Raw genomic sequence first — 23,282 nt, 5'->3', positions numbered from 1 at the left:
CTACCTCGCTGAGGACAGCAAAGCATTTTTTTCTCTGCATGCTCTGGTTGTCTTCACTCAGGACACCACAGCACTCTGCAGCATGGAGCCGGAGCCACCCCTGGGCACTCTGGTGCTTCTCCTGGATGTGTTGCTGTGAGCCTGGCAGCATGTTTTTCAGGCAGTAACAGTCTCCCTGGTGTGCCCCACTGGGGGCTTGTGCCTCATTCCTCTCTCATGTCCTTCCACTTACCCCTCCCTTACTCCCCTTCCTGCTGTACAATAAAACACGTGTTCATTAGAACAAAGCCTCTTTATTGAACAAAACTGAGGTGCAGGGAAATGAAACTGAGGTGAGACTGGGGAAAGAAAGTGGGAGAGGTGAAGAGGGAGGGTGGGAGAGGGGAGGGGGAAACCTGGGAGGAGGGAGCTGGCAGGGGGAGGCAAGGGGAGGAAGTGATAGAAGAAGCTCAGAGCTCAGGGTTAGGGATCTTGCCAGCCCAACTGTCTCCCAGCACCTCGGGTGTAGGGGCCTCGGCATCCCTGGGGTGTGGGGAGCGTGGGGAGAAAGAAGCGGGAGTGGGAGAAGGAGTGGGAGGAGGAGCGATAGCTGGAGAGGCAGCAGGGGCTGGAATAGCAGGAGGCAGCAAGCTCTGCCCCAGGGTCAATGACCACCTAAGGGGCACGGACCGTCTGGCCCCCCCTAGGATGCATCAAAATAGGGGCAGGTGTCTGGGTCTGCCCCTGATTGGGCACTGCCCCCCTGTGGCCCTGGCATACGCCTGCTGCAGCTCCTTTATTTTCATGCGAACCTGCTGCTGGGTTCACATGAGGTCTTTCGTGGCGAGGCTGGCAGCCATACGTCTGTAGACGGTTGCATTCCTCCATTTAGTGCAGAGATCATGAACATTGGAGGCATCCCCCCCAAACCAGAATTAGGTCCCTGATCTCTGCACTGGACCAGGCAGGCGCCCGCCTTTTCTGGCCCCTGGCAGGCTCCTGGGAGCTGGCACACTGGTCCTGGGGAGCGGTGGAGGGATGGCTGGCAGTGGCTGCCTGGTTCATGCTGGGGCCACTTGGTCAGGTGCCGCAACTGCTGGCTCTGGGCTGGCAGGCTTGGGGCTGGCACAGGCACTATGGCCAGAGTCTACGCCTTTAAGGGCTCCGAGGAGGGGAGAGGGAGAGGAGTTTTCTTGGTTGTGCCCAGAATGGCCACCAGGGCACCCTGGGAAGGGCTGGAGGCCCCTTATTTCGAAATAAGCATCTACACAGCGCTTATTTCGAAATAGCAATTTCGAAATTAGCGCTATACCTCGTGGAATGAGGTTTACCAATTTTGAAATAAGCCCTCCGCTATTTTGATTTAATTTCGAAATAGCGGTTTGGCTGTGTAGATGCTGGTAAAGTCATTTCAAAATAACAGCTGTTATTTTGAAATAATTTTGCTGTGTAGACATACCTAGAAACAGGGACTGTCTTTTATAAAGCTAGCATATAGTACCTACTACAGCAAGGACTGATCTCAGTCGAGGATTGTAGATATTACTGTAATACAAATATATTTATTAATAATACTTTGAATAGAACCAATTACTCATAACAATTATTGTGCTCACCTGTTTGATGCCCAGTCCTTTCTCATGCATGTATCCCAGGTTAAACATGGCTTGGGCACTATGCTGCTGCTCTGATGCCAGGCGGTAGTGAATAAATGCAGTTTCATAATCAACATCAGTACCAAAGCCATAGAAATGGTAATCTCCAAGCTTAATTCTAGCAACAGTGTAACCTAATTAGAGAAAAGACAGTACAAGTGTAAGAGACAAGTGAGATATGTGCAGTGTGCTTTCAGTTTCATTTAAGGATGCACTGATGATTTCTAGTAAAGCATTTAATTTCAGTATGTCTTAGACATCACATCATTTGCTTTATTTTTCTTTTTGCATAATGAGAACACAATCTTTTATTCCTAAGGTGTTCATAAGAACATCAGCAGCTGAACTGTCCTGCTTTCATGTAAGAGTTCACAGTAGTAAAATGATTAAGGGATAAGTTCCATATTCACAGTAGTATCCGCAAAATAACTGCCGTTTAAGACAAACTGAAGATGCTCGGAAAGCTATACAATACGTTCAGGTGTCGAATAATGGCATGAGTACCCTTTTACTTGCAATTTTTTTTCTTAGATATTTTACCTTACTGTGTCCTTATACTGGCTAATTTAAAAATATACTCCCTCCCTCCTCCCCAGCTTGCTAAGGGGGAAAAAATAGCATCATAGAATCATAGTACACTAGAACTGGAAGGGACCTCAAGAGATCATTGAGTCCAGTCTCCTGCCCTTATGGCAGGACCCAGTACCATCTAGACCATCCCTAATAGATGTCTATATAACCTGCTCGTCAATATCTCCAGAAATGGAGATTCCACAATCTCCCTAGGCAAGTTATTCCAGTGTTTGACCACCCTGACAGTTAGGAAGTTTTTCCTAATGTTCCCTTGCTGCAGTTTAAGCCCATTGCTTCTTGTCTTATCCTCAGAGGCTGAGGAGAACAATTTTTCTCCCCTCTCCTTGTAACACCATTTTCGATACCTGAAAACTGTTATCATGTCCCCGCTCAGTCTTCTCCTTTCCAAAATAAACAAGTCCAATTCTTTCAGTCTTCCTTTATAGGTCATGTTCCCTAGACCTTTAATCATTCTTGTTGCTCTTCTCTGGACCTTCTCCAGTTTCTCTACATCTTTCTAGAAATGTGGTGCCCAGAACTGGACACAAGACTCCAATTGAGGCCTGATCAGCACACAGTAAAGTGGAAGAATGACTTCTCGTATCTTGATCATAACACTCCTGTTAATGCATCCCAGATTCATGTTTGCTTTTTTTGCAACAGTGTCATATTGTTGACTCATATTTAGCTTGTGGTCCACTATAACCCCTAGATTCCCTTCTGCAGTACTCCTTCCTAGACAATCACTTCCCATTCTGTATGTGTGAAATTGATTGTTCCTTTCTACGTGGAGTACTTTGCATTTGTCTTTATTAAACTTCATCCTATTTACCCCGGACCATTTCTCCAGTTTGTCCAGATCGTTTTGAATTATGATCCTATCCTCCACAACAGATGCAACCCCCCCCCCCAGCTTCATACTTAATAAGCGTACTCTCTATGCCAATATCTAAATCGTTGACGAAGACACTGAACAGAATCGGCCCCAAAACAGACCCCCCCCCATGGAACCCCACCCATTATGCCACTCCAGCAGGCTTGTGAACCGTCAATAACCACTCGCTGAGAACAGCTATCCAGCCACTCATGCACCCACACCATAGCTGCCCCATCTAAGTTACACTTGTCCATTTCATTGATAAGAAAATCATGCGAGACCATATCAAATGCCTCAATAAAGACTAGGTATACCACGTTTACCGCTTCTCCCTTAGCCACAAGACTTGTTATCCTACTAAAGAAAGCTATCAGATTGGTTTGACATGATCCATTCTTTATCTTCCAGGTGTTTGCAGAAGAATTCCTTAATTACTTGCTCCATTATCTTTCCTGGCACAGAAGTTAAACTACTGGTCTGTAGTTTCCTGGGTTAGTCTTATTTCCCTTTTTATAGATGAGTACTATATTTGCCCTTCTCCAGTCTTCTGGAATCTCTCCTGTCTTCCATGATTTTTCAAAGATGATAGCTAAAGGCTCAGCTACCTCTTCTATCAGCTCCTTGAGTACTCTAGAATGCATTTCATCAGGCTCTGGTGACTTGCAGATATCTAACTTTTCTAAGTGATTTTTAACTTTTCTTTTTTTAATTTTATCTTGTAAACCTACCCAATTCCCACTAATATTCATTATGTTAGGCATTCCTTCATCAGACTTCTTGGTGAAGACTGAAACGAAGTCGTCGTTAAGCACCTCTGCCATTTCCAAATTTCCAGTTACTGTTTCCTCACTGAGCAATGGGTCTATCCTGTCCTTGGTCTTCCTCTTGCTTCTAATATATTTACATAAAGTTTTCTTGTTACCCTTTAGTTTGAGCTCATTTCACTTTCACAGTTTGAGCTCATTGCAGTTTCAATTCTCTCAAAAAAATAACTGCCAAATGGATTGATGTGTTAGTCCTTTTCATACATCGATTTTTCCACATTTCCAGTGTTTTGTTGGAGCCAACAATGTAGAGCTGTGCCACATGCTTAAAGACTTTTGGCATGTCTACACTATAAATGCTACTGCAGCACAGATGCAACTACACTTTTGTACCATTGTAGCCTAAATACTACCTACAGCAACAGAAGGTGATTTCCATTGCTGTAGTAAATGCACTTTTCCCAGAGCCAACAGCCAGGCCATGGAAGAATTCTTCATCAACATAGGTCAACCTCACCTTCATGGTAGATGCAGCTAAGTACATAGCATAAGGGGTGAAATTTTTCACAGCCTCTACTTAACTAAGCCAACATAGGCCCTGTCTACTCTGCAAGCTTGTCTGTTTGACTCATTTGTGACATAAGCTGCATCTGTGCAAACCCTTATTCAGAAAAGGCAATTTGGAATGGTGGAGCTTACTCCTGTCTGAATTAGAATATGTTGTATCAACACAGTTTAGTCATATTTTAACTGTGATTTAACTTTTGTGCCAGGCTGGTGGTTGGCCACTGATGGCTGTAATTGGGGCACACTGCCAAAGGGCGAAGGTCTAAGTAGTCAAATAGAAGTGCATTGTTTATAACAACTGATAGCAAACCTGTAGACAATGCTTCTAGCTAGTCTTAAAAAAGGAAGTCAATATTGAGACAGATAATTTGGAATTGTCACTTCAATATTAAGTTGTTTAAGCCCCAGGTATAATTTCATACTTTGCAATGGGAGTTTGAGTGGTAACTGAAGTTTTTATCCTGAAAAAAAAGTGTATTTATACAAGGCCTTTCATCCTGAAGGCTCCCCAAATGTCTCACAAATGGAACCACCAATGGTATCATCATATGTTGTGTATTTTAGCTGTGTCAGTCTCAGGATACTGGAGAGACAAAGTGGTGAGGCAGTATTTTACTGAAGCGTAAAACCTTGTCTTTCACCAATAGCAGTTAGTCCACTAAAAGGTATTTTACCTCACCCACCTTTTCTCTCTAAGAACACCTATTTTGAAGAACACCTATTTTGGGGATGAAGGGCACTAGGTAAGCACTACAGAGCATATTTGATGTGGAGAGGAAAGTTTCCCCAAGCACACACAAGTAAATCTCTTTGGATGGTCAGTGACTACACTGTGCAGACAGTGCTTCAGTTTATAAGGGCCCTTTCCAGAGACTGTCATCATAGTTAGCTGCATGGCATTCTAGCTTGAAAGAATGGAAGGCTGACTCAAGCTTGTAGGGATTTGAATCTGGAATTCCAGCGAGCCTACATATTTCACTGTTAATGCTTACACCAAGCATTATGAACTTGAAGGATCCTATGAACTCCAAGGATCAGTTCACAGATAGTTAAACTAATATATGCTTGGTACAATGTGCCATCTAAAATAATCTTTAATACTTGCCTTTTCCTTCTCACACAGTCTCTCTCTCAGCACCAGGATTTCCTCTAATCTTGGCCACTGGCCAGTAAAACAGATTTGTGGAAATTAAATCTGTTCTTTTAGCTGTAGGAAAACATGACCCTCAAGAGATGTACTCCAAACCAGTGAGCTTTTATGTGCATTCAAATAAAGGACTATTTAACAGATTTGAGACAGATTAGAATACTTTGATTATTGTCAAAATAATTATAAATCCTTCAAAGAAGAGATTTAGAAGGGAAATCACTGGGAGTTGTAGTCTTCCTAATAGAAATGGCTATAAGGTAGGTGACAAGTGTAAGACTACTGAGCTGCAAGTCATTGAATGTCTTCTAATCCCCACAAGAGTCAAGTAGTCTGTGAGCTACTTCGTATATATCAAACTAGATAAAGAGTAAGTCCTGAACAGACAGCAAAATACTTTGGTCTAGAAACGACCCAGAATATAACTGTTCTGTGGATACTGCACTTTTTATTCCAAAGGAGAAAACTAATATCCTAAAGATAATGAAACCAAACCAGGTGCTCAAAATAAAATTGTTGTCATTGAAGATGACTCACCTTGGGAGGCAGCTCTATTCCAATGCAGCAAGGCTTGGGGATAAGTCTCATTCTCTCCTACTATGCTGGCCTCTTCTGCAGGAAAACAAAGGAACTAATTAAGTCATTCAGGAACGGGGCACACAACCTCCATACTGTCTTCCTGACTGCACGCATGTCAGCGTCCATGTTCACCATTTACAAAATCCTTTGCTGAGCTGGATTAAGTGCTGTGCATCAGAGATCATGAGTCAGATTCTGATCTCTGGTTCTTTCCTTTCTGTGCTGCTCTTGTGCTACAAAGGGGTCAGCATTTTTGCATGATGTAAAGGTGCTGTAGATTCATCTATCCCTCCCTTTCCATGCCCTTTTCAAAGTTCCCATGTAGACCTAAGGTACAAAGGAACAATCCATGAATGGAACAACATTCTCTAGATTCCTCTAGCTGGAGTAACTTAGGCCAGTTCAATTCTTGGATAAGGGAAGCAGACATATGCCACACTCCAGATCTTGTGCTGAACACATCTCATCTGGATATGGTGATCTAGCTCACTGTGCTCTGCAAATAGCGCTTACATGCTGCTAAAACCCACTTTACAAGGAACACCCAAGTGATTACTGCATAACTATATTCACGCAGACAATAAAACTATTCTTTTATGTAACCATCTGTGTCCAACTACAAAACAAAATAAAATTCCAGAGGAATACGCCAGTTGATGTACCAAGAATATTAACTGTAGTTTTTAAGTTGTTATATAAATATTTTATAGAAACTGTTAAAGCACTCCAAAAATCCTTATGAACACCTCCTGCCCAAACTATAAGAAATGTCACTATCCACTTCAGAATGCCACAAGCAATGGTAACAATGAGGCTTCATTAGCAGCCTGTTCTTATTACAGTATGTGACAGGCAACTGCACAGACTTTCTGTGCTCTGCAAATGATCAACTCAACTAAATCTACCTTTTTAATAACTATAATAGCACTATAATTTCTTTGCAGAATGGATCACAAGTTAGAAAACACACCACAAGTTACAATATAATGTTTATTTCTCTTGTAGACATTTTGTGTTACTGATAACAGATGCTGTTACTCTAATAGGGGCTGGAATAGTGTGATGCAGGAACCAGATTATTTAGGAGCCAGATTTTCCAGAGTACTTTAATGAAACTAGATATCAAAATCTTAGCTCCCATGTAGGCAGGCATCTAATATAGAAGTCAGATTATTTCCACCCCCAAGATCTTAGTACTCAATAATTCCTATTGTTTTCAGTGGAAGTCGGACAGATTTAAAAATCTGGCCTCAAAAAGCACTGTTTTTGAACACAGGAATTGAATAATTTTCATTATTTTAATTCAGGGTACAAGTTTCAAAAGTGTGTAACCTCCAAACATGGCTGGCGAGATAGGATCTAAACAAATTACACACATAGTCTGCAGTGCTAGAATCCATGTCAGATCTATGTGGAAATTTTGGGGTTTTGTTGATATAGCATTGCACTGTGGAGGTACTGCATAGTTTGAAAGATTAATATTCTATTTCCAATTCTTTCAACTTATTGATTTCACATTTGAAATATTATGTGGCAGCAATTGATACCCCATATAAAATGAATTAGCATCAATCTAGTCCCTAATGGACATGTGATCATATCACAGGAGGGACACCTCAAATGGCAGCCTCAGAGTCCATGGAAACTTGCCCTTTTACTCTGAGGGGTTGTCTTCTAGAAAAAGATTGGTACATACTGCCAAAACAAGCTTCCTAATTGCTCTGCTACTGTTGTAGTCTCTCTTGATATTGCAGCCATCAAGGTACTCAGTATGGCACCTTTTAGCAACATTAAAATGGACTCTGAAAAAATACAAGAACTATGAAGTCTACTAGCAGCCAATTGGCTTGCTTGCTTAGTACATTAGTTGCACAAAGCCTATAGCAGTTGTATTTGATATCCAAAACTTAAATGTTGGGTTCTTGTGCTATCTGGTAAATGTCTAGATTTAAAACAAACAAAAAAAAAAGCAGCCTCTCTATACTTCTAATACGCCCTGATAACTAGGGATGTAAAAATGTGGTTAAAAATGTAACCGTGTAACCCAGGCCTAGGCAAAATATGGCCCACGGGCTGAATCCAGCTAGCCAAGCCACCAGATACGGCCTGTGGATGCTGTGGAGAGCCCCAGGCAGGCCTTCTGCATGCCTTGACCCACTCACATGTCGCTCAGCAACGCGGATGCCAGGCAGTTTCACTTTAAAATCTGTGAGTCCTGAGGGGAGGGGGAAAGGCTTTAGGAGCTACTCCTGCCCCCAACACAATCTCATTGGCTGGTTTTTGGCCAGAAACTGGCCAATGGGAGCTGCCTGTTTCAATAACAGGCAGCCAAGAAGTGTCATGCCCCCTCCCCTCGGGGCTGGTAATTATTCACAGACCACATTCCTGAAGCAGCCTCCCTTGCGTGTCCATCCCTGCATAGGCTGCAGCAAAGTGCTGGGCTGCTGGCTGATAAATCTCCTGATCAGCGCCTGCCTCTGGTACCCCAATCCCTACCTCTCCCAACTCTCTGCCCCCCAACTCCACAAACCTAAATTCTACCCACCTCCTGCACCCATATCCCCTCCCAGATCACAGCCCCCTCCTGCCCTAGCTCACAACCCAAAACCCTGCCCCTCAATCTCCTGCCCCCTCTACGGTACCCCAATTCCTTGCTGTAGGTCACAATCTAACCCCTTGCACCCCAGCCCAGTACCCAAGGTCACAACCACCTCTTTCGCCCAAACTCCCTCCCTTACCCCAGGTTCTCTTCTACACCTAACCTCCATCCCAGATCCCACACCTTCTCCATTAATATCATGGAAGAGTGTGGCCCGTGACCACTTTCCAAATTCTTGGAGTGCACCCCTATAAAAAATTATTGCCCACTCCTGGTGTAACAGCTAAAAATTCTAGCAGTTACACACATTGTGGGCTCTGCAGCATAAAGCTTGAAGCCACCTCCCCGGGAACCGGACCTGCAGGGGCCTCTACCAACTCTGCTCCTGGGGAGGCAGCTCTGCTGCCAGCCCTGCTCCCAGGGAGGCTTCACTGAGGGCTCTGCAGCCAGCTGCCAGTGTGTAACCTGCAGCAGGGTGGGGAGGGAAAGGGCTGGGCAGGGAGTTGCTCCAGCTCGTACCAGTTAACCGGAACCTTACTGGGTAAGGCTTCCCAGTTAACCTTTTACATCCCTACTGATTGCAACTGGCTTTACTCTGGTCACTCATTTTTAGCAAAGACTGATTTAATCATTAAGCAGTTCTCTTAAGTGTAACAAAAGAACTCAGCCATCCAGCTGCTTGTCATACCCAGTTATCCTTGACTAGAAAATAAGAACTGTTCACTAAGAAGTAAAGAACTAGGCCTCACTACACTATCCTCTCCTTCCATAAGAGAGGTATGTCCAACTTCTGGGTGTTAATGAACATCTGAACAGAAAAATATCTATATAAGAAAAGAGAAACAGAAGTAATAACTTCTAAGTGTACAAGGCAGGCAGGATGGGGGGAGAATTCTTGCTTTTTCAGAAATGTTATTAGCTCAGACCAGCTATTTAATCCTAGGTATGTCTTGCTTAGTGATGATGCTTTGAATGTTAAATATAGGCAGTCAGTACTAACCCACAATGAGCTACTGTTTGACACAAATTAGCACAGCCCCTTACTCTGATCAAGTATGAAAGCAGCATTGCTCTGTGCCACTTCGTAGCCTTGTTCTGCCAAGAGAAGATACTGAACCACAGCAGCATTTGAATCACCATCTTTATAACTATTGTAGGCAGTCATGAGTCTCTCAGACCAGCGCCCTCGTTCACATACATTCTTAAATAACTGTAGGAAAAGAGAGAACACACAATTATCATGACTGTCCTCAGAAGCTTATAGTTTAAAGAATATGAAGAGATAAACGTTTATTTAAATGGACAGTAAGGATTGTGGAAACAAAAGGAAACACAGAAAACAGACCTAAATGGCTTAACAGGCTTAACAGCACACCCTTAACAACGAAATTACAGCAGGAATATAACAGCCTCAAAATAAACCAGTAAAACACTAGGTTTTTTTTAGTTTAACTCTAGCTCCAAAAGGCAGTCTCTGTTCTAGGAGGTCCATATGTCAGCCAGCGTGACGAATAAGCGGCTAACCCAAGCGAAGCGAATACAAGTCCCAGGCAAAGCAGCACAAGGACAAATTACAACTTTACTGTTACCAGCTTTCTTGTTTCTTTTAATAAAGAGCTGTTTAGAATTCAAAATTATCTGTATTGCATGTGTTTGTGCATAGGACCCACATATTCCACAAAATCTGTGTCAGAATCCATATGCTACTTCAGAATCTCAGCTTTATTTTTTAAGCTGTTTCTAGCTCTCTGTTTTTAAGATAATCTTGAAGCCCTTCCCTGATGGAAAACTCAGTTTTTTAAAAAATGAGGACTACCATCTTTATTGTTTTCTCTGATATTAAACATTACCTCATTTTCCCCTCCCCCCAATTCAAGTGATGGTATTGCAACACTTTCAGCCTTCCCTTCCAGAGTGACATAGACTCTAGGGATCATGCCATCAAATATACAGGTGCTTGTTAATTTATCCAGTTATGTTGTGACAAAGGGTCTAAAAACAACAGGCAAAATTCAACATTAGTGGGTGAGGGGAGAAGTGTACAACTCCACAGATTTTAACTTGAGTTGCAGCCTACTTACACAATAAATTTCACTCAGTTATGCAAATTAATAGAACTGGATGGAAAACCCTTTTCTGTCCCAAGAACGTTTAAGAATTTGAAAATTCACTTAGCCTGTATGGGTACAAAGTAAACATCTTGAAGATTTTCACAAGAGGTTCAAAAAAATTGGTTGGAGTCATTGCAATACTGCTTCAGTTTGCCCCAACTTTTAATTAGCATAAATTTAAAAACAAAACACAATTTCAAACAATAAGCCCTGGAATTTGTATTTCAAAAACATCAAGGCAAGATGTTTTTCATATTTTTAAGACCAAAACTGACCCCTCTCATGAACAGTTTTGTTTTGACAAATCACCACTTTCCACAAAAATAATCTCATCAAAAAATTCCTAAGCAGCTCTACAAATTAACCAGGGTTGTAAATTTATAAAGAGAAGGCCTCACCTCAACAGCAGTATGACAGGATCTCATTACCCCAGTACCAGTGGCATGCATCTGTGCCAGGTTATAGAAAGCCAGAATATGACCACCCTGGGAGGCCAAATTAAAATATTTCAAAGCTTGTTTATAGTCTCTCTTCACTCCAATGCCATCTACAAAGAAAGAAGTCACATCAGTGGTCAACACTATTCAGACATTGCAAATCAATATCCTAAAAGGCAGCACTGTAATCAAAATGAAGGATAAAGTATTTGCATTTTTTAATATAAGCAATTAAGTAACAGTAGCTAAAGGCAGTTTGTTAAGAAAAACACCATCAGGTAAGATCTACAATATTCAAACTGAAGGAACACGAAAACTGTTTTACTATATACAGTAAAACTCCACTGGTCCGGCATCCAATGGTCTGGCACTCCTGATGGTCCGGCACCATCTGGAACCCAGAAGTGCTCCGGGCAGCCGGACAATTGGAGTTGCTCCACCCCTGGCTTCCTCGATTCAGCCGCTGCTGAAACTGACTTGGGGATGCCTTGGGCAGAGTGGCTGGGGTGCTGCCGGGTTGGTCCCGTAGCGCCGTCCCTTGGCGCTGCGGAACCAACCCGGCAGCACCCCAGCCGCTCTGCCCCAGGCGCCCCCAAGTCAGCCGCTGCTGAAACTGACCAGCGGCTGACTCAAGGAATCCTGGGGCAGAGCAGCTGGGGTGCTGCCGGGTTGGTCCTGCAGCGCCAAGGGGCGGTGCTAAGGGACCAACCTGGCAGCACCCCAGCCGCTCTGCCCCGGGCTTCCCGAAGTCAGCCGCTGGTCAGTTTCAGCAGCAGCTGACTTGGGGAAGTCTGGGGCAGAGCAGTTGGGGTGCTGCCAGGATGGTCCCGCAGCGCCGAGGGGCGGATCTCCCGCACTCCACCTCAGACCCCTCATAGCTCCCCCTTCCGATAGTCCGGCATATCTGATAATCCGGCACCCCCTGGGTCTTAAAGGTGCTGGATTATTGGAAGTTTACTGTATTGTGCTAGGTGATGTAAATTCCTGTAATAAAAAGAGAATATTGATTCACAGATGTTAAAACACATTCCTATTGTCCCAGCACTATCTAATGAATACTCAATGCAACATTCTGAAGCCACTTACTATAATACATGGAGCCCAGTTGAAGCTGTCCATCTACCCATCCTTGCTCTGCAGCCTTCTGGAAATACTTTAATGCCAGTTCATAATTCTGCAGGAAGACAGATCCAGTCATTATAGAACTGAGTAAGGTGGCACACTAAGGAGCTATATCCTAATCAAAATGGATTATATGCCCCAAAAAAACTAATAGGATATATTTTTGCTGACAATAGGAGAATAAATACATTATGCTTTTTATTCAGCTACGTAGAAGAGTTACATATAAAACACAAAGAACAGTTCTGTTGTGCAAAACAACAATATGATGAAGTTGTGAATAAGCTTACTATCATTCTGGGAGTGTTGCAGGAAGTACAAAAAGTACTCCATTTAGTCTGCAGCAAGGGAGATTTAGGGAAAAAATTCTAACTATAAGGGTAGTTAAATTCTGGAATAGTGTTTCAAGGAAGTTTCGTAATCCCTGTCACTGGAGGTTTCTAAGACCGGTTAGACAAATGACTGTTGGGGGTGGACTAAGTATACTAGCTTCTGCCTCAGTGCATGGGACTTCTTGACTATATAACATTCCAGCCTACGTTTCTACAATTTTCATGTACTCCTCACGGTAGAATATTCCCTAGTACTAGTTGGCATGTGAAGAACATGGAGATATTAACTCAGTCTTTTAGGACACTCAAGAAATCACCAAAAATACTTCATACGTTCTCCAACAAACCTCTGCTTCAAAAACCTATGCTAGCAGCTATAAGATGGATATTCACAAAGTTCTGAGACGGCAACAGCTGATTGCAGTGCTGTGCATAGACATTTTGTTTAGCTAAATGGAATCAATACACTATACCGTTTCAAGAGAAAACAGCTCTAGAATCTCTTAGCTGCACTATTTAGTTTTCAAATAGTTTAGCTCAATGTATAGACATACCCTGAATTTTGAATATATCTGTTTATAAAGCTGAATACCTAGAGCTCCAGGAAGATATATCTTGCACATAAGATCACTATTAAGCCAACTGATGTAAATATTTGTCCCTGCAAATTTCCACAAGAATCTATACATAGACTTGTGTGTCCTTGAACCAAGAAATAAAAAGGAATAGTTGTGTCTAATTGCAAGACAAAATAAAGGTGGATTTTATACTAGATTTTGTACTTTAAGAATGTTTTTCAGTCCTGTGACTAGTAACATCTTTAATAGACACTGATAATTCAAGTTATTTGAAAATATTGGGGTATTATGTTTCTCAGTAATTGAGTTTTACTTTCATGACTTATATCAATAGGATTTGAACAACTACAATATTGCATGGCACTAAAAATGACTACCTATCAAGGAAAAGTCAGCAAAGAAGGTTATGTAACCTAATACTTATCTCTGCCTATCACCAACCAGGTATTTTAGAAATTGACTGGTTTTTCCACTAGGCAATCAGGACTGACAAGATACTATTCATACTTACCACTGGAACTCCTCTTCCATACAGATAAGCCATTCCTAGCCCACTCTGCCCAACAGGATTACCCTGACAACAAAGGGAAAAACACTTAAGGAGGGGAAAAAGGTGGGGCTGGCTACAAGTTTTACCATTTTCTTTTATATGCCCTTTAATGCTCTCTAGTAAATAGATACTGTTGAAGATTACAGGGTTTATTAAAATGTCTGTTAAAGTATCAGAGTCCCAATTTAAGTATTAAGGTGCTGGTCTCCCCTTGGTGCCTATTGTGCTATCTTTATCCTGTTATCACCTCATTGATTTCATTAGAACCAAGATCCTGTGCTGTGCCTCTCTGATACAGCATAGAATTTGTAGGCCAAGGGGAGGTGTTACTAAAGTTGCTTTCAGTCACTCTGAGGGCTGGAGGAGCCCCAGTGCAGGAATAGCCTTGGGGCCCTACGTTACAACAACCTCTCTAGAATAGCCAGAAGTAGTGGGTTTTTGTCCACAAAAGCTCATGATACTATACGTATATTTTTCATAGTCTCTAAGGTGTCACAGAGCCACTCATTTTTTAATAGTTGTTTTTAAAGTGCATGGACAAGAGACACAATCTGCAGCCCATGACAGAACACCATAGCAGTTCAATTTATAGCTATGCTACACAACCACGTAGGGGAGTACCACACACATAAGCACAAATTGCAAGGGAAATTTAGAGATGTATTTAAACATCTAAAACAGATTCAATAGTTGCAGGTCATAAGAAAAGCATTGCATCTGTTGAGCTGAACAGACTCTACGAAGCGCTGTGGTCAGGAGCTAATGTTTAGGTCTCATGAAATAGTCTATGCAGCACTTTAAAGACTAACAAGATGGTTTATTAGGTGATGAGCTTTCGTGGGCCAGACCCACTTCCTCAGATCATGTGGGTCTAGCCCACGAAAGATCATCACCTAATAAACCATTTTATTAGTCTTTAAAGTACTGCATAATCCTGCCTTTTGTTTCAGCAATACTAGACTAACACGGCTACATCTCTATTACTATGAAATAGTCTGTGTTTGTAAAATACTTTACATATGATTTTTTAGCTATTTTAGTTACAAAATATGAAATCAAAGGGAGACTTCTGTGAAACGAGCACTTTGAGAAGATATGGCCTTTATATTTCTAACTCGTGAGTAAAGAAAACATACCATATCAGCAGCTTTCTTGAAATATTGAAGAGCAGTCTCATTGCTCTGAGGTATAATATCACTTCCTTCTGAATACATCTGGGAAACAAAAGCACAGCTAACAGTTAATTAATAAAGGGACATAGATTAGTTTTAGATGGGAGAAGTGAAGAACCTTGACCAACTTTCCACGTGCAAATCATCTTTTTTATGGACTGTCTTTGGAAATACACAAAAAAGTTACTGTTTAGTGCAAATGTTAGTATATATAGATAAGAAAAGAGGGTTACTCACCCTCTGCAGTAACTGACATTCTTCAGGATGGGTGTCCCTGTGGGTGCTCCATCATAGGTGTTTTGGCGCCACAGTGTGCCTGGCCAGAAGATTTTACTAGCAGTGGCTTTGACAGCTAGCTTGTACATGCACAGAAGCGTTACATGTGCTAGGCGGCTACTGCGCATGAACGAGATATGGTCACCTCAGTTCCTTCTCTGCCTCGGGAAAGTATGGAAACAATATTGAAGCAGAGGGAGGAAAGGTGGGTGGTGGAGCACCCACAGGGACACCCATCTAGAAGAACGTCCATTACTGCAGAGGGTGAGCAACCTCCCCCTTCTCCTCCGAGTGTCCCTATGGGTGCTCCGCCTTAGGTGACTACAAGCAGTTTATCCGCTGGAGATGGGAGCTTTGGACAGTGTAATGTCCTTTAGGACCGTGGTAAGGATTGCATGTCCGAACGCAGTTTCTCTGGACATGTATGAGTCCAGAGCATAGTGAGCAGCAAATGTATGAGGAGAGGACCAGGTGGCCAATTTGCATATATCGGACAGGGATATGACCTGAAGGGATGACGGCACTGGAGGGGTTTTTCCTGATGCAGGAGGCACAGCGGCGGATACGCTCCTGTCAGCAGCTGCTTGTTGTGGGGAGTAAAGGGAGTGCAACGTTGCTGGCTGAGATGTCGGTGCCGGTAGAGCCCTTTGAGGCGGCGGAAGCACTGCCATCCGCGCGGCTTTTTCACGGGGCTTTGTTGAAGAACGGTGCAGTACAGGCGGCTTCTTAGCAGAGGCTGTGCTTGCCGGCACCGAGGCTGCGTCCGATCCTGAATTCGCTCTCTGTGGCGCTGCAGCCTTATTCTCCCTCGTCCCCGAACCCAATTTAGTGGCTGGTTGAAGTTTATCTGGTTCCTTGAAGCGTCAAGGGACACAGTGGATGTAAGCCTGGAGTAACACTGAGCAACATGGAGATGCTGTTGCTACTGAGCCCTGTAAGGTTCCCAGGAGTCCCAGTAGGGCCATGTGAGGGGCATTGGCATAGGTGGTGGTAGCCAATGTGCAGGTTGCCAGTGTGGTAAGGTCAGTTGTAAGTGAGGAAATTTGTGCCTCAGCATAGAGTGTCTGAGGAGTTGAGGTCATGATAGAAGCCTAATCCTCCTCATCAGATAACGGAGGTTCGGAAGTGCCAGGCATAGAAATTGAAAACCCCTCTGAATGGGGGGAGGAATCAGGGCCAAACAAGGGTGTCGCAGGCACTGAAGAGATAATAAAATCATCATCGGTCCTACCAGCTTCGTGCTGGTAGGACTGATGCTGCTGCTGTAGCCCTGTGCTGTTCAGCTGTGACAGGCTTGGGTTTACCAGCACAGACCCTCAGGATGCTGTCGGTGAACGCTGCCCTGGTACGCGCTTGTCCGGAACCCCAGCGGGGGTGGAGCTATCTTAGGATTCAGGGATCATCCTGTCTTATGGGAAGGGGATTCCGTTTGCTGAAACATGTGCTCTCTTCTGTTTGGAAGAGGCAGATCTCATAGCTGAAGCAGGGGGAACTGCCTTATCCGACATCGCCGCTGGTGATAGTAATAGCGGGGATGCGGGGTGACCAGGGTCCGCCGCTGGTCTGAGGGAGTGTTCGAGGGAGATCAGGTTGATCTAAAAAACACTTTGGCTCTCCTGGCCCCGGCTGCCAATTTTACACTGAGGGCAATAAACTGCACTGTAATTGTCCAGACAACGTATGCACTGAAAGTGCTAGTATGGCACCATGATTGACAGCCTACGAGGATAAAACAGCATTTAAAGCAGAGCCCCCACTTAGGAGAATGCTGTGAAAAACACTAAGAATATTTTTTAAATCCGTGAAAAAAAAACCTCTCTCAACCTTATGTGAGGAGACTGGAGCTGAAGTTGAGGGAAAAGAAACTCCTCAGCGCAAGAGAGAAGAGTCCTCTGAGGGTAAGTGCAGGGTACGGAGCCCGTGTCTGTATATGTGTCTGAGGGAGACACTATTCTTTTTTTTTTTTTTTTTTTAAAAGGATAGTAAAAATGTATTAAAAATATAATGAAAAGGTTAACTAAGTAAAGGAAAAGAGTAGCTGTCTCTTTGAGGAGAAATCTGCAGAGCGCACTGCAGGTTCCGACCAATGCCGGTGACAGCAGAGAAGGAACTGAGGTGATCATATCTTGTGCATACACATTAGCTGCCTAGCATGTGTAGTGCTTCTGCGCATGTGCAAGCTAGCTGTCAAAACAAAAAAAATCTTCTAGAAAAAACTTCCAGCCAGGAGTGCTGTGGTGCCAAAACACCTAAGGTGGAGCACCCACAGGGACAGGACTCAAAAAAGAAGACTAAGTGCTAAATAGCTGACTCATAAAGATACAAATACACATCTATAAAAATAAATGGTTCATTAATCAATAAGATGATGTTGATTAGGAGACTTCTTGGGAAATTATTTTATTTAATCAATTAGCATCCTGAAAAGAGTTGAGCTAGCATATTGATCCATTAGCAGTAGTGTATACCATATACATATAGACCTAATATGCTTCAGTCTTAGGAATTCATAAGCCAGGGCTAGAACTCTGTCATTACTGTGTCTGCTTAGGGAGTTTCTTGCATTTTCCTCTAAAGCACTGAAGAAGAGCTTTGTGTAGCTCAAAAGTGTCTCTCTTTAATAAACAGAAGTTGATCCAGTAAGACATTACCTCACTCTCGTGGCCTATTTTGTTTTAAAATGAATTCCTGATTGAGAAGTTTAAGTCTTTAATTAAGCAACTAAATAATCATCCTGGTTTTCAAACAGCAGAGAACACAGTAGTGCCCCCCCCCTACACCAAGGAAACAGATGTCCACATCTGCATCCTCTGGAAAATATTTATATCTTACCTTTCCTAGAAAAGCCATGGCATGCGAGTTACCAGCATTAGCTGCTTGGTTGAAGTATTCAAATGCTCTCTGTGAGAAAAAAAAGAGTTGAAAAGTATTTTAGTCAATAAAAGCATTTCCTCTCCATAAACAAATAGTGTTTATAGATTCTATATTACTCTCCATTGGTAACAGGTATGTTATCAAATATTGCTTGTGACATACAGTAAAGCCGTGGTCCCCAACCCGGTGCCCGCGGGTGCCATGGCGTCCGCTGGGCCCTTTATGTGCACCCGCAGAGCAATCTGGGCTGGCCCCGCCCCCGGGCATGCGGCAGATGCCAGCCCCGGCCCCATGCCCGGCCCCGGCCCCATGCCCGGCCCCGGCGCACGTGCCGGTGCCGACCCTGACCCCTGACCCCCACCCCCAGGTGTGCCGTGCGTGCCCTGGTCCTGGCCCCCACACATGCCCTTGCCGGCCCTGGTGCCGGCCTTGGCCCCGCCCCCAGGGGCGCCGCGCGTGCCCTTGCCGGCCCTGGCCCCGGCCCCAGCCCCGGGGGCGCCGCGCGGAACCTGGGCAGCCCGTGCCCGGGATCGTGGCACATGCCGGTGCCGACCTCAGGCGTACGGCGCATGCTTGGCCCCGCCCCCAGTCACGTGGCCTGTGAGCGGCCCAGTCCTCATATGCGCAGCACGTGAGCGGCCCTGCCCCCAGGCGCCCGGCAGCCCCAAAACGTTGGGGACCACTGCAGTAAAGGTTCCCAGAGGAAGATGAACATCCCTTGCTATGCCTTGACTTAGGAAATGGAGTCAGAAATAATGCAATTCATTTCAATTTCAAAGGAGCTTCATATCAACCTGTCTCAGAAGAGGACTTCTTTAGGCACTTGCATAAGAAAAATCCACTCTGAAGTTACAACTCTTTCCATAATCCATTTCCTTTTTTTCTCACAGAGGGTGCGTTTCCCTCCCACTGCCATGGAAAAGGCCAAGCACAGTGTCTGATGACACCTCCCATGCATAAAACTTGCTTGGCCTTCATCGAGCTCCAGAATGGCTAACTATTTAAACACAGAACAGCCAAAATTATGACCAAGATTCTAACACAAAGGTAAGTGTTACTACTGGGATACAGGAGCTATATTCTGTATGTTATGAGAATGGCATTTAATTAGACAGTTTGCCCAAGTCCTCTGAATGATTAAATGTACATAGTAGGAGGTTTCCCCACATAACTCTCCAATTTGCACTAAACATTCTCAACAGTTCACAATCCTGCTGGAAGGGCATAACAAGTGGAGTTCCACAGGGGTATGTTTTGGGACCAGTTTTGTTCAATATCTTCATCAATGATTTAGATATTGGCCTAGAGAATATACTTATTAAGTTTGCAGATGATACCAAGCTGGGAGGAGTTGCAACTACTTTGGAGGATAGGGTCATAATTCAAAAGGATCTGGACAAACTGGAGAAATGGTTTGAGGTAATTAGGATGAAGTTTAATACAGACAAATGCAAAATACTCCACTTAGGAAAGAACAATCAGTTTCACACATACAGAATGGGAAGTGATTGTCTAGGATGCAGTACTGTAGAAAAGGATCTAGGGGTCATAATGGACCACAAGCTAAATATGAGTCAACAATGTGACACCGTTACAAAAAAAGCAAACACGACTCTGGGACGCATTAACAGGAGTGTTGTGAGCAAGACATGAGAAGTCATTCTTCCGCTCTACTCTGATCAGGCCTCAATTGGAGTATTGTGTCCAGTTCTGAGCACCACATTTCTAGAAAGATGTGGAGAAATTGGAAAAGGTCCCCAGAAGAGCAACAAGAATGATTAAAGGTCCAGAGAACATGATTTATGAAGGAAGACTGAAAGAATTGAGCTTGTTTAGTTTGGAAAGGAGAAGACTGAGAGGAGACATTAAAGCAATTTTCAGGTATCAAAAAGGATGTCACAAGGAGGAAGGAGAAAAATCCGTCTGGCCCTAGCTGCGGGCCATTAGCCCTGGTCTAGATGGACCTGGGTCCTGCTGTGAAGGCAGGGGACTTGACTTGATGACCTCTCGAGGTCCCTTCAAGTTCTAGTATTCTATGATAATTTGCATATTCAAACCAGCAGCCACTCTGCACCTGGCATACCCTCAGAATTCATGAAGGTAATACTACATTTTTCCAGTTGTGAGCAGTCTATACAGATGAGCCCTACTAGTGAAGTCTAACTCCTCCCAATAAACTTAATTGCAGGGACATGTGTACAGAATGTTTTCCAGTCCGGTAGATATTTAATTCAATTTTGTGCTATTCTGAGCTGAATGTTCAGGACTGCTTGATGTCAACTGGGAAAGATAATTTAAGTTGGTTAATTTTAAAGTTCAGTTTCATCAGAATTAGTTACTGGCTCTAAGAGGCATCCCTGATTTTGAGTGCGTGATTGATACTTGAGAGGTGAGTGGGAACACTTTATCACTAAGCAGTCAAAAAATTCGTTAAGGATTTCAGATTGCCTCCATCTTTGGTGCAGAGTCTGTGGATATGTCCAGCCTGCATAATACACATGGATGAAAAAGGATCATAGAATCAGAAGACTGGAAGGAACCCTGAGAGGATCAAGTCCCCAGTACACATGGAAGGACCAAGCACCATTTTATACCAGGTTAGACAGGTTTGTCTAACCTGCTCTCAAAAATCTCCAACCACAACCTCTAGGCAATTTATTCCAGTAGTTAACCACCTTGACAGTTGAGAAGTTTTCCCCAATATCAACCTAAATCTCCAATGCTGCTTTAAGCCCATTGCTTCTTGTAGAATGATCAGAGGTTAAGGAGAATAACTATTCTTTCCCCTGACTAACATCTTTTTAGGTACTTGAAAACTTTATGATGTACCATTTCAGTCTTCTCATTTCCAGACTAAGCAAACCCAATGTTTTCAGTCTTCCCTAGTAAGTCATGTTTTCTAGACCTTTCATCATTTTTGTTGCTCTTCTCTGGACTTTATCCAGCTCTTTCCTGACATGTGGCTTCCAGAACAGGACACAATACTCCAGGGAGGCCCAATCAGTGCGTAGTAGAGCAGAAGAGTAACTTCTTGTGTGTTGTTTACAACACTCCTGTTAATATATCCCAGAATTAAGTTTACTCTTTTTTGCAACTGTGTTACACGGTTGACTCATACTTAACTTGTAATCCACTATGACCCCTAGATTCCTTTCCACAATACTCCTTTTTCTAGACAGACATTTCCCATTTTGAATGTGTGCAATTGACTGTTCCTTCCTAGATGGAGTACTATGCATTTCTCTTTATTTAATTTCATCCTATTACCCTCAGACCATTTCTCCAGTTTGTTTAAACCAGTGGTCCCCAACACGGTGCCTGCGGGTGCCATGGCACCCGCAGGGGCATTTGTGTAAGCCCGCCAAGTGCTCGGGGCTGGCCTGGCCCTGGGCACGTGGCGCATGAATGGTGCCTGAGCCGGCTCTGGGCGCATGGTGAGTGCTGGCCCTGGGAGTGCCGCAAATTAGCCGCCTGCACTCTGGCCGTGCGGCACCAGCCCCGGGCGTGCGGCACTTGAAGGCGGGGGGGGCATGCTGGGCGCGCACGCGCGGCATTTGGGGGGGGAGAGGCGGCGCCAGGCGTGCGGCATTTGGGGGGGGAGAGGCGGTGCCAGGCGTGCGGCATTTGGGGGGGGAGAGGCGGTGCCAGGTGTGGGGCATTTGGGGGGGGAGAGGCGATGCCAGGTGTGCGGCGCTTGGAGAGGGAGGGGCAGCGCCGGCCCCGGGCGCGCGGCGCTTAGAGGGGGGGGGCGCCACCCCCGGGCGCGCGGCGCTTAGAGGGGGGGGGCGCCACCCCCGGGCGTGCAGCTATGGGGGGAGCCCCGCCCCCAGGTGCACAAGTGTCCCCGCCCTCTGGCGCCCGGCAGGCGAACGGCCACGTCCCCTGGCGCCCGGCAGCCTCAAATGGTTGGGGACCACTGGTCTAAACCATTCTGAATTATAATCCTATCCTCCAAAGCTTGGCAACAACTACCAGCTTATCATCTGCAAACTTCAGATGTGTACTCTTTATGCCATTATCTAAATCATTGTTGAATATATTGAACAGAACTGATGCCTTTGGAGCTCATCATGCCCTTCTAGTATGCCTGTGAACCACTGATAATGGTTATCCAACCAGTTATGCACTCCCCTTATAGTAGCTCACATTTAGCTTGTATTTCTCTAGAAAGTCATGCAAGATTGTATCAAACATCATACTAAACTCTAGATATAATGCTGAAACAAAAGATGTTTTTGTTTTAAGTTGATTTAAAGACAACTGAAAAGTTCATTCACTCTCTTCCTAGGAATTAATCTGGAATAATAATATTCATGACATACTCCCCTCACATCTGTGGTTTATATGAGCTCTTCACTTCCTACCACAGAAGCTTTTAACAAATTCTGTCTTTGCAGCAAGTCAATTTTTTCCTATTGCATAAGCCAACCCAGCACTGAGCTGGGAATTGTGAACACCTGCAATACTGAAAACCACACATCCATTTGCTGCTAATTTAGCCATGAAAGAGTATATTGATTGTATGGCAACAGTTCTTGTAAACATGGGCCAGATTCTCATTTCAAATGCATGCCTCTGCACACCATGAAAAGCCTCTCATGCATGCAGAAACTCAGCCATTGAGATATGCAACGAAGTCTGTTAAGTACAGGAATCTGGTGCCATGTGTTTTGACTTCATCTTCAGTGTCAACTAATGGGAGGCAGAGAGAGAATCTGCTCCTACAAATCAAACTAGTGCCTATAGCTAGCTAAGAAAGCCAGTCACAACTGCTGTATCAAGCCAGCATTTAGACAACAGTTTTAGTTTTTCTGGACGCTTTGACAATTCAATCTCTTGTAAATCACTGTATTGATCACTATGGCATAAATGCCAGCAATGATGTAAAATGGGTACCTGGTGATTTTGCTCCACTCCTCTTCCACCATGTAAATGTAACTGTCCAAGACCAACCTGAAAAATGAAACAAAGACCTAAAGAATAGGGTAACCCCATATATAGAAGCATGCAATTACAAATTGAATAAATTAATCACATTCACAGCAAACAGCATACCAAATTATTTATCAGAGATAAAAATAAAAGGAAAT

At 43.9% G+C, this 23,282-nt stretch overlaps 1 protein-coding gene across 1 annotated transcript in view; it reads right to left on the bottom strand.

Moving 5' to 3' along the window:
• The window catches only part of SEL1L (SEL1L adaptor subunit of SYVN1 ubiquitin ligase), a 74,835-nt gene that overhangs the window by 15,256 nt on the left and 36,297 nt on the right, over nt 1-23,282 (bottom strand). The window contains exons 11-19 of the mRNA XM_075926760.1: nt 23,089-23,145; nt 18,151-18,219; nt 15,007-15,084; nt 13,832-13,894; nt 12,375-12,462; nt 11,250-11,398; nt 9,785-9,950; nt 6,100-6,174; nt 1,596-1,768 (exon numbers count right to left, since the gene is read on the bottom strand). Of these exons, the coding sequence (XP_075782875.1) occupies nt 1,596-1,768; nt 6,100-6,174; nt 9,785-9,950; nt 11,250-11,398; nt 12,375-12,462; nt 13,832-13,894; nt 15,007-15,084; nt 18,151-18,219; nt 23,089-23,145 (918 nt within the window). The remainder of the gene's footprint in view (nt 1-1,595; nt 1,769-6,099; nt 6,175-9,784; nt 9,951-11,249; nt 11,399-12,374; nt 12,463-13,831; nt 13,895-15,006; nt 15,085-18,150; nt 18,220-23,088; nt 23,146-23,282) is intronic.

This window comes from Pelodiscus sinensis, chromosome 4, assembly GCF_049634645.1.
Source record: "Pelodiscus sinensis isolate JC-2024 chromosome 4, ASM4963464v1, whole genome shotgun sequence".
Classification (NCBI taxonomy): Eukaryota; Metazoa; Chordata; order Testudines; family Trionychidae; genus Pelodiscus; species Pelodiscus sinensis.
The sequence above is the reverse complement of the archived record's forward strand: the minus strand, read 5'-3'. Positions and strand labels throughout refer to the sequence as shown.